Source organism: Brienomyrus brachyistius, chromosome 18, assembly GCF_023856365.1.
Source record: "Brienomyrus brachyistius isolate T26 chromosome 18, BBRACH_0.4, whole genome shotgun sequence".
Classification (NCBI taxonomy): Eukaryota; Metazoa; Chordata; class Actinopteri; order Osteoglossiformes; family Mormyridae; genus Brienomyrus; species Brienomyrus brachyistius.
In genome coordinates this window covers 873,903-884,890 of record NC_064550.1, presented here as the reverse complement: position 1 = coordinate 884,890, position 10,988 = coordinate 873,903, and the positions used below count along the sequence as shown (strand labels likewise).

General features: G+C 51.0%; 1 protein-coding gene across 5 annotated transcripts in view; it reads left to right on the top strand.

Annotated features, from left to right (window-relative positions):
• Positions 1-223: 223 nt before the first annotated feature.
• scube3 (signal peptide, CUB domain, EGF-like 3) overlaps positions 224-10,988 on the top strand; it is a 54,031-nt gene continuing 43,266 nt past the window's right edge. For all 5 annotated transcript variants that reach the window (XM_048984113.1, XM_048984116.1, XM_048984112.1 and 2 more), the window contains exon 1: positions 224-509. In XM_048984113.1, coding sequence (XP_048840070.1) covers positions 416-509 — 94 coding nt within the window. In that variant the 5' untranslated portion in view covers positions 224-415. The remainder of the gene's footprint in view (positions 510-10,988) is intronic.

Here is a 10,988-nt window from a genome sequence, read left to right as displayed (position 1 = left end):
CCATCTCCATGGCAACCCCCACCATGGTCTGACCAGCAGCTGATTGTAAATTCCTGCAGAAAAGGAAAAATCCCAGCAAGTACTGGGGGGGGCAAGGGAGAGAGAGAGAGAGGGGGAGAGAGAGAGAGAGAGAGAGAGAGGAGCTGGAGCAAGGCACGGATCTTCATCACTCCTCCCCCTTCCACCTCTCCTCCCCCCCCCCCCCCACCCGTCTCTCTTATATTGAAAGTGTTGAGGGTCTAACATGATCGCAGAGCTCGCTGTCTCCAGTGCTGCACGGAGTCGGGCGCTGCTCAGCGCCGGAGCATTTCATACGGAATAGGCAGCTGCACAGCTGAGGCGTGCTCAGGGGTCCCCCGAGGCAGGAGCTGCAGAAACACTGGCCCGGAGCGGAGCGCTTTACTAAACGATTATAATGTGCGGGAGCGCCGGTGCGGGATCGCTGCTCCTCTGCCTGATCGCCTTTGTCCAGCAGCCGGCTCACGCTTCGGGGAGCAAAGCCGCCCAAGGTGAGCCCTGCGGGGGGGAAGCGGCTCGGCCAGGTGCGCAGCTGGCAGTGTGCTATTCTGGGAGGGATGGGTGGGAAATTAACTTTCAAAGTGATCCGGGAAATGCGCCCGGCAATTTAATACCAGTTTAATGAAGTGCAGGATCTTGGGCGCTCTTTGACTCTCTCTCTCTTTAAGTTTAAGGCTTTAAACGCTTTTAAAATGTTTAAGTAAACTAAAGCTGCCGGGTCTGATCTCAGTGATGATCCTTTCGCCTGAAAATTCCTTCTAACACCTTACACCTTAAAAAGCCTTTAATCGCATCACTTTATGGGGCAGATGAGAAACGAAAGTCTGAAGGGTAAATATCCAGGATGGACCCCCGTTTATGTCTCACCTGTCCTATAAAAATCAAAAAGCTAAATCAAACTTCCATTAGTTTCGTTAAACCCTCACTTCTTTCACGTCATGTTACCGTATTAGGCATAATTTTTTTACTCTGGAACTTTACAGTGTATGTATCACTCTTCGACAGTATTTGACACCTACTTGTAGAGGTGCTCTCAGGTGGGCAGTAGAGTCGGTAATATGGCTGTAATGAAAACCCTACATCGCAAGCCCTGCATTGCAATAAAGTTTTGGCTGAATTTTACATTAAGCAGATTGAGTGAAAACATACACAGAGCCAAATAATGTGCTGTCTTGGTATTTATGTGTCATGGTGTGCACAACAGCGACAGCATTAATAATAATGATAATGATAATGATGATGATAATGATAATAATAATAATGATGATGATAATAATAATAGCAAGAATAACAATATAACAGACAACAACAACAATGATGATGATGATAGTAGTAATAACTGGTGTTATTGTTGCATTTGTTATGATAGTACTGTTTGTTAGTCTGAATTGAGTGAGATCAGCACTCTCCAGCACAGTGTAAGTCAGCAAAGGGTCTCTCTCTCCCTCTCTCTCTCTCTCTCTCTCTCTCTCTCTCTCTCTCTCTCTCCCTCTGTCTCTCTTTCCCTCTGTCTGTCTGTTTCTCTCTCTCTCTCTCTCTCTCTCTCTCTCTCACTCTCTTTCTCACTATCTCTCTCTCCCTGGCTGATTGTGGAAAGGCATGTTCAGCGGTGTCACGCTGAGACACACAGAAAGACACGGAGAAGCAGAGGAGGGGGTAAAAATGAGTATTTTGCACCCTGGGTGGTCCTGCTCCTTCTTGTGGGAAAAACTAATATTTACCTTTTGCAAGGAAACGTCCTTTAATTTGCGAAACATCGATTGCACGCCTTTTGATGTCTGGAGTGTGGAAGGTGACCATGACATCAATGGATGTGTGGGGATGATGGCACAGTGACTGGCTGGTTGGCACTCAGACCGAGATTTGGCAGAGATACAGCCTTTAGCTGCCTAGCCAGGCCTGACCATCCTCTCTGATGGTGCAGGTCCTGTTCAGATGATTATCTGGCATGTCCAGCCAGATACAAAGACTCCGATGGGCATTTCGCATCGGTCAGAAGAATGACCAGGGGTGGATTGTGGAAACATAGTATCTGAAGGCTTCAGGGGACAGGGAGGGGGTGGGGAGTGCCCGGGACAGCCAGGGAGATTAACGGGAAGTCAGCGCGTGATGGCGGCGTTTATTTAACACAGATGTAGCTGAGAAGCGTCATCATCCATCAGCAGTGAAGCCTTAATTACAGATCAGTGTTGGAAGCATTGAAACATGAAGGGGAGTTAGAGATGGGGGACGTGTTTCGGAGGTGGGGGGCTCGGATCCCTTGGTTGTGCTCTGGAGCTGCCCCGCCGCCGGTGGGCCAACAAGGTGACAGGCAGACATGATGTCATTCAGTCCCTGTTCCCTCTGTAGCCATGGGAGAGCGCCCCCTGGGGGTGGACACCAGAGGTGTCCAGGAGGCAGGTTGGGAGACTGAATTTCCCTATTTGCAGTTCTGGGAAAGCCTGCAGACAGGGCTGCTACCTCAGGTGGTGCCTGGGGGGGGGTGGTCACATTTTGAGGGGAGGAGGGATCTGGAGCCAGCAGAATTTAGTTTTCCTGGCCTGGTACCCCCTCACACCTGGGGAGGGACACAACCAGTCCTCTTACAGCGTGACACCGATGTGCTTTAGACTAACAAAGCTCTCACAGTCCCTCATTTGCTAGCTGAACACTAGCTGGCTTTGGCCGTTTCAGCCTCTGGGGAAGGTTGCTGCTCCTCCACAGAGGCCATCCTGTCGAGTACCATGACCCTCCTCTCAGCACCTATGTGTGTCACTGCGGGCAGCAGATGAGCTCCTGCAGATGTCGTGTCATGATCTGCCCGTCCTGTGTGCGTGTGTCCTGTTTGTGTGTAACCAGTGTGCATGTGTTCCACGTCTGTGTGCCATATGCACATGTATCATGAGTGTGTGTCCCATGTCCTCTATGCTTGTGTCACATGTGCATGTTTCCTATGTGCTCACGTCCCATGTGCATATATCTCACGTGCAGGTGTTCTGTGTGGACATGTCCCATGTGCGTGTATCTCACGTGCAGGTGTTCTGTGTGGACATGTCCCATGTGCGTGTATCTCACGTGCAGGTGTTCTGTGTGGACATGTCCCATGTGTGTGTATCTCACGTGCAGGTGTTCTGTGTGGACATGTCCCATGTGCGCGTATCTCATGTGCAGGTGTTCTGTGTGGACATGTCCCATGTGCGCATATCTCATGTGCAGGTTTTCTGTGTGGACATGTCCCATGTGCGCGTATCTCATGTGCAGGTGTTCTGTGTGGACATGTCCCATGTGCGCGTATCTCATGTGCAGGTGTTCTGTGTGGACATGTCCCATGTGCGCGTATCTCATGTGCAGGTGTTCTGTGTGGACATGTCCCATGTGCGCGTATCTCATGTGCAGGTGTTCTGTGTGGACATGTCCCATGTGCGCGTATCTCATGTGCAGGTGTTCTGTGTGGACATGTCCCATGTGCGCGTATCTCATGTGCAGGTGTTCTGTGTGGACATGTCCCATGTGCGCGTATCTCATGTGCAGGTTTCCTGTGTGGACATGTCCCATGTGCGTGTATCTCGTGCAGGTTTCCTGTGTGGACATGTCCCATGTGTGTGTATCTCATGTGCAGGTGTTCTGTGTGGACATATCCCATGTGTGTGTATCTCATGTGCAGGTGTTCTGTGTGGACATGTCCCATGTGCGTGTGTCCTGTGTCTGTGTCTTGTGTGCACATGTTCCACGAGTGTGTGTCCCATATGTGTGTCCCATGTGCCCATGTCACATGTGTGTATTGCATATCTCATGTCCCATGAGCATGTTTCCCATGTGTGTACGTCCCTTGCATTTGTGTCCCATGTGTGTGTCCCATATACATGTATGCATCGCTGTCTGCACTGGCTGTCGCATGTGACCTCTGTTCCTCTCCCTTCATCTCTCCATCTCACATCCAGTGAGCACCCCTCCCCACACAGACCCATGTCAGGATTCACATGCTGCTGTCGGCGCAGGACTGGCACATGCTTCTGCATGCAGTGTTATGCACGCGCAAATAAGCTGTGCGGCTGTCAGGTCACCTTCCTGTTATACTGAGACGCGGAAACGGCACTGCGTGCTGCTGGCCTGTGCTGTCACTCTCCCACCTACTCCCACTGCGTGCCACACCCCCGCTTACTGCTGCAGTACCTCCTAACCACTGCTGGTGCAGCCTTTTTGGGCCTCACCCCTGCTGGCACTGTGTCCTCCTCTTATCTGCCGGGCCTGTGGTTCCTTCAGAGCTTTTTCGGGTAATTCGGGACAGTCTGGAAAAGCTATTAAGCACCAACATGGCAGCTGGGGGAGCCAGAGACACCACTGGCCGGTCACTCATAGCAGACAGTTCATGTGACCTCTGCTGGCCCCACCTTCTGCTCTGGCACTTCCTGTCAGGTGACCCATTCCCTTGCTTGACGATTTGCTTGTCTGAGGTCATGGGGCGACATGGCTCAGTTCTTTAATGGACCGTCCCTGAGTGCACCCCCATCCCCCCCGCCCCTCACTGCCCCCATGATCTCCCTGATGGTTCCGTTAATCCGCTGCTCATGTTATTCTCACTCAGCTTTAAAATTGTGAAAACGAGAGCAGCTTTTTTTCATGTGTGTCGTGGCTGAATGCGAGGTGCTGATGGACACCCTGAGCTGGGGGCTCTATTTGTTCTGTGGGGTTTTGTTATATTTGCGCCCTGGGTAATGACAGCAGTCCCCCCCCCCCCAGCCCCCCACTGCAGGCTGGATCACACACGCTGTCTGGGCCCCGGGTGCCGAAACACGTATTTAAGGTGTGATTTTGCGAAGCTGCCTGGTGCTTGTGCAGATCCAGGCCACGCTCAGGAATGTCTGGCTCCCACACACTGATGGGGGGGGCATGGTGCTGCTTAAGGCCTCGCCCACCTGCCTGGGGTCTCATGCCCATCTCACCATCTGACGCAAATAATGCACACAAACATACATGCGCACACACACACACACACACACACACACACAGGCACATGGATACACACACAGACAAACATAGACACACACACAGGTTTGTAATTATTTCTTTGTGGAGACTCTCCATTCATTTCTATAGGAAAAACTCTAATGCCGACAATTACAACCTTAACCCCAACCCAGCCCTACCTTTAACCATAAGTAACCAAGCAAAATACAAAACTTCTGTTAACAAATACATTATTTTTTAATTACATTTACACATTTTTTGTAAAATTGAGAGTAGTGTTAGGGGGCACCAAAACACCCCCATAAGTTCCAGGTTTTTTATTATCTTGTGGAGGAAATCTGGTCCCCGCAATATAATAATTATAAACACACACATACACACACACACACACACACACACACAGCCCTGACCCCTTGACCCCCGAAGCTCTTAGAGCCCATTTGTTATTTGCAGTGTAATATAAACAGAGTGTTTGAAATGAGCCCTGTAATCACACCCCCCCCCCTTTGCTCTCTGTGTGGGGGTGGTCCTTGTGTCTTTTGTTTCTGCCGGATGAGGCGGTGCCGGACGGGGTGGGCAGTCGGTACGCCGTGCCTCAGAGCCTGGTTCTGGGAATCGGGTCCCAGGGGAGCAGACAGCGGACGTCAGCTTGGATCAGGCGGGTCGCCGATCGGCACTGCCGTTATCCAGTGTGCCGGTGGGTCCAGCCCGCTGTGAGGTCTCTTGTCCCACACCTTTAGGTCACCGAGTCAGGAAGGGCTGGCCGGGGGGGTGGCTGTTTACAGACCCTTCTGTTTACATTCCTGCAGGCCAGTACTGGCTTCGGGGATCAGCTCCGGATGGATGCACGAAAACGCTCTCGTTTTGCTCTGTAATGGAAAAATGCTGGAAGTAGCTGCTGAGGAGGAGGCTTGGAGGCCTTTGGCAGGCCACAGCCGTAGCGGGTCGCTGCAAGGCCGGTTCTGCTCCTCCCCCTCTCAGAAGGTGCCTGCTGATGAATTTGGCCGGTCCGGTGTGTTCCCACGGCCCTTGCAAGCCCCCCAGAAGGCCTGGCATTGATAGGCCCCCGGCCAATACAGCCGGGCTGCGACCTGACTCACGCCGTGTTGAGACGTTGGGCACTGCTGGAGGGCTGACCGTAACAACTCCACTGTTTTTGGCCTGTTGGGGGCTCTCCTGTTGTCTTACGGAGAGTGCGTTAAAAGCCCCTCCCTGCCCAGCAGGGAGTGCCCCAAGGAAATGTGTACGGTGGTCAGATGTAGACAGGGGTTCAGCTGATACTGCGGTTCCCTCGCGGGGCAACTAATGACCATACTGCTGTCTCCACTCTGCATGTGGTGCCATGTCATGCCCAGTAGGGGATGCGCCATGGAAATGTGTATGACCCATGGGAGAGGTCACCTGTTGACAGGGGCTCAGCTAATGGGAGAACATTTAAAAACGAATCTGAGGAAGCACTTCTTTACACAGCATGTAGTTAGAGTATGGAATAGTCTTCCTGTTAGTGTAGCGCAAGCTAAAACCCTGGGTTGCTTTAAATCAGAGCTAGATAAGATTTTAACATCTCTGAGCTGTTAGGTAAGTTTTCCCCAAACAAGCTTGATGGGCTGAATGGCCTCCTCTCGTTTGTACATTTCTTATGTTCTTAATGGTGCGGTGTCCCTGTGGAGCAGCTAATGACCGTGCTGCTGTTTCGGCATACGGCGGTGTGTCATGGAGCTGTGTGAAGGGCAGTCATATTCAAACACATCGAACGTAAGTAAAATCTGTGACACAGAGAAGGGTTCATCGTGTCAGATGCTCCGTGACGCCCTGTGTGAAGGTGACGGTGACAGTGACAGCGACGGTGACAGTGACAGGATGGGGTGTCACAGGGGGCAGTCACGTCATTTTAAGCGTGTGAGTTTGTTGCTGTGTAAGTGCAGCCCAGTCAGCGGCCTATAGAGAGTGACTTGTGGCTCAAAAACAGATACAGGGTGTTGGGGATCGGGGTGTCCCCTTAACACAGATGCAGGGCGTTAAGTATCGGGGGTGTCCCCTTAACACAGATGCAGGGCGTTGGGGATCGGGGTGTCCCCTTAACACAGATGCAGGGTGTTGGAGATCGGGGTGTCTCCTTAACACAGATATAGGGTGTTGGTGATTGGGGGTGGCCCTCAACACAGATGCAGGGTGTTGGGGATCGGGGGTGTCCCCTCAACACAGATACAGGGTGTTGGGGATCGGGGTGTCCCCTTAACACAGATGCAGGACGTTAATTATCGGGGGTGTCCCCTCCACACAGATACAGGGTGTTGGGGATCGGGGGTGTCCCCTTAACACAGATAAACGGTGTTGGAGATCGGGGGTGTCCCCTTAACACAGATAAAGGGTGTTGGCGATCGGGGTGTCTCCTTAACACAGATATAGGGTGTTGGTGATTGGGGGTGTCCCCTCAACACAGATGCAGGGTGTTGGGGATCGGGGGTGTCCCCTTAACACAGATATAGGGTGTTGGTGATTGGGGGTGTCCCCTCAACACAGATGCAGGGTGTTGGAGATCGGGGGTGTCCCCTTAACACAGATAAAGGGTGTTGGCGATCGGGGTGTCCCCTCAACACAGATATAGGGTGTTGGTGATTGGGGGTGTCCCCTCAATACAGATACAGGGTGTTGCAGATCAGGGTGTCCCCTTAACATAGATACAGGATGTTTGGGATCGATGTGTCTCCTTAACACAGCTGTGGGGTGTGTCAGGGATTGGGAATATTCCCCTTAACACAGATGAGAGGGTGCTGGGGTTCAGGGATGTCTGCGTAACATGATAAGGGAGGTATCGGGATTGGGGGTGTCATTGTAACAGAGATAAGGGAGGTGTCAGGGACTGGGGGTGTCCCCTCAACACAGATGAGGGGGCTGTCGGGGATGGGGGTGTCCCCGTAACACAGACACAGGGTATTTGGGTTTGTGGGGTGTCCCCCTATCGCTTCTTTTGTCTTTTTATTCATTGTTGCTGATGCTTCAAAGCCCCCCCCACCCCCCACCCCCCGCTTATTAAGGCCAGAAATGAAGCAGACACAGTAATATTATGCGGTGATACCATGGCAAGATTATACATAGATAACATGACAAGGTCACACACTGATAACATGACAAGGTCACACACTGATAACAGGGCAAAATTACATTGTGATTCATGGAAAAATCATGCAGTGATATCATGACAACAGGGCACAATTACATGCTAATAACATGGTACGATTACATGCTGATAAGGGAAGATTATAGACTTTTGAAACAGCAAGATTATGCACTGATAAAACAGAAAGCTTACACCATGATAAAACGGCAAGATTATTTACTGGTAACAAGATAAGATTACATGCTGATAACATGGCAAGATCATACTATGAGGACATGGCAAGATAACATGCTGGGCACTTGACAAAATTACACACTGATAACACGCCAAGATTTCACGCTGATGACATAGCAAGATTACAGACAGTTATATTGATGCTGTTTCACACAGTTATCATGAAGAATCTTCAGGAACATTTTTGTTTTTTGCGTGAATGTGTGTGCTGTGTACAGTTTTCATTTACTTGATACTTTTACATTTAACTACTGTCTGTCCATTTTCTTGCATTAAGATCATCATTATTTACATGTAACTTAATTAGTGCTGGAGGAGTTAATCATCATTCATCCTGGTCCTGTTTGCACACCTACTTACACTTGACGGTCTGGGTCCGGTTTGGAGACATAGGCTTTGTGTGCTGATCTGCCGGCAGTAGGGCTTTGAAGGCAGAGGAAAGGCGGGCGGCGGATGATTCTGGTATTTTCGTTTGTGGGTTTACATGCTCACAGCCGCCCGGACAGACTGTGCCTTCATTCAGCCACAGCCACTGCTAAATTTACTCACTTCTGCCCTCACGTTGACGTCTGTATTTCATCACCTTTCAAGAAGTGGTCTCCTCTACCTGACAACCTGTGAGCCTCGTGTACTGTTGCCGTGACCATCATATCACCATTGACCAGGTCCTGGGCATGCTCACTCTTTCAAGTTCCTAGCACAGTACGTCCATAAGTCTACTCGTCTGCTATTCCCAGTGATGCTGCAGGCTCTTGTTAATGTGTTTTGTGGCCTCCGGCAAGTTTCACACATACTTTAAGTACACAAGGGATCAGGGTTTCCATGGAGGTATCTTGGTGGTGTCATTACAAGCGTCTTGCTGTTACTAATTACCAGGCCAGGAATAGACAACTCGTTACTCCCAGTCCAGTAACCATCGAAAGACTCCAAGATACCTACAAGGTACATGACTAATTATTGGATTCGTAAATGCTTATTTTTGGAGAAGATCTCTCCATCTTCAGTGGCTCTCAAAAAGAGACCTGGCAGCACCACCATGAGTCATAGCTTCAGCTCTGTTGTAAAGGTTTTAAGCAAACACAGGAAGCCTGCACACAACGAAAATGCTCAGGGTTTGCTCACTGGTAGGATTCCAGCAGTCCTGTACTGCCCTCTGCCATCCAGCCTCCCATCCACCACTGATCCAGGGGATCCTGGGCAAGCCCCAACAAATATGGAGGGTCTCAGCGTGCAACGTGAACACACCTCTGCACGTCTAGGTACCATTCCCCCAGGGCCTCTCTTGCACCTTCTGTAGTCAAGACCAGAAGCTTTTCTTTGTAGGAGGACGGGTAGAGGTGGTTGCAGCGGGTCCCTTAGCTGGAGGAGGGGAGGTGGAGGTGGATACAGTAGGTATTTTGCCTGTAAGTGGGCAGGTACAGATTATTCCAGCACGTTCTTTAGCTGGAGGAGGGGAGGTGGTTACAGCAGGTATTTTGGCTGTAGTTGGGCAGTTACAGGTGGCTCCAGCAGGTTCTTCGGCAGGTGGAGAGGAGATGGAGGGGGTTACAGCAGGTATTTTGGCTGTAGGTGGGCAGATACAGGTGGCTCCAGCAGGTTGTTTGGTGCAGAATGTGGGAGCGTTTCTCAGGGCAGTTATAAGGGCGGTGTCGGCGAGCATTTTGTTTCCTGAGTATGCATGGAAGGTCCCCAGACCTGGACCATGTTGATTAAGATGTGCTTCTCTTGGGGTTCAGAGAGGCTCCAGTGAGGATTCTTGTGGCTCCGTTTTTGGCCAGAGGCAACAGGCACGGCTGCCTCTGGTTCATTTTGTTTTAATGCCAAATCACTCCTGCCGAATAAACAAGCGTTCATTACTCACTCCTGGCCTGAAGCTCAATAACGAGTTTTCATTCCTCTGAGTCTGCATTTTCCAGCTACTTCATCTTGACTCTGCCTTTTTTCCCGAACAAACGGCCTTGTCTCTAAGCTGTTCCTCCTACGGTTTTCCGGCCACCTCATTGTTATCGTGTCGAATTCGGGGCAGCCGCTTGGCAGCCGATGAGTTACAAATTGTTGTTGCCTTTGCCACGTGACAGTCATGTGACTCGACAAACTGACCAGAGCCTTCTGATCCGGGATGCCCCTCTGCAGTGGAATGGGAGGCTGGCCTCTGAGGAGACCTGTAGCTGTACCTCTGAGGAGACCTGTAGCTGTACCTCTGAGGAGACCTGTAGCTGTACCTCTGAGGCTGTACAGTAAGAGTGCGTAGGTTGGGAATGTGAGTTGCGAGGTATGTTTGGTGTTTGACGCGCTGCAACACGGCAGAATTGGCAGAGCTGCATGGCCTCCCCCGCCAGGTACAACACCTCTTTCTGGGTGAAGATAAGGCCTAATACTGTAGCATCCTTCTTCCAAAGAGGGGGGGGGGCTTTCCGCTGCCAGTCCCGTCCTAAAATGTAAGGAATGTGGCTTCCCTCGTGCCCCACGGCTTTGGAGACCGCTTCAGATCTTTGGCCCAGGAACCCAAGTGACGGCATGGCTCTCCTCATACTTAAGTGGCTTGATGAATCACAGAATAGGCATTCTGGGTCCATAAAAAGGTATTATACCGAAGGGCGTCTGGACCGTACCACTGCATGAGCTTCACAGGGGGGTCTGACGTAACAAGGTGCGGGCTGGCATGGGC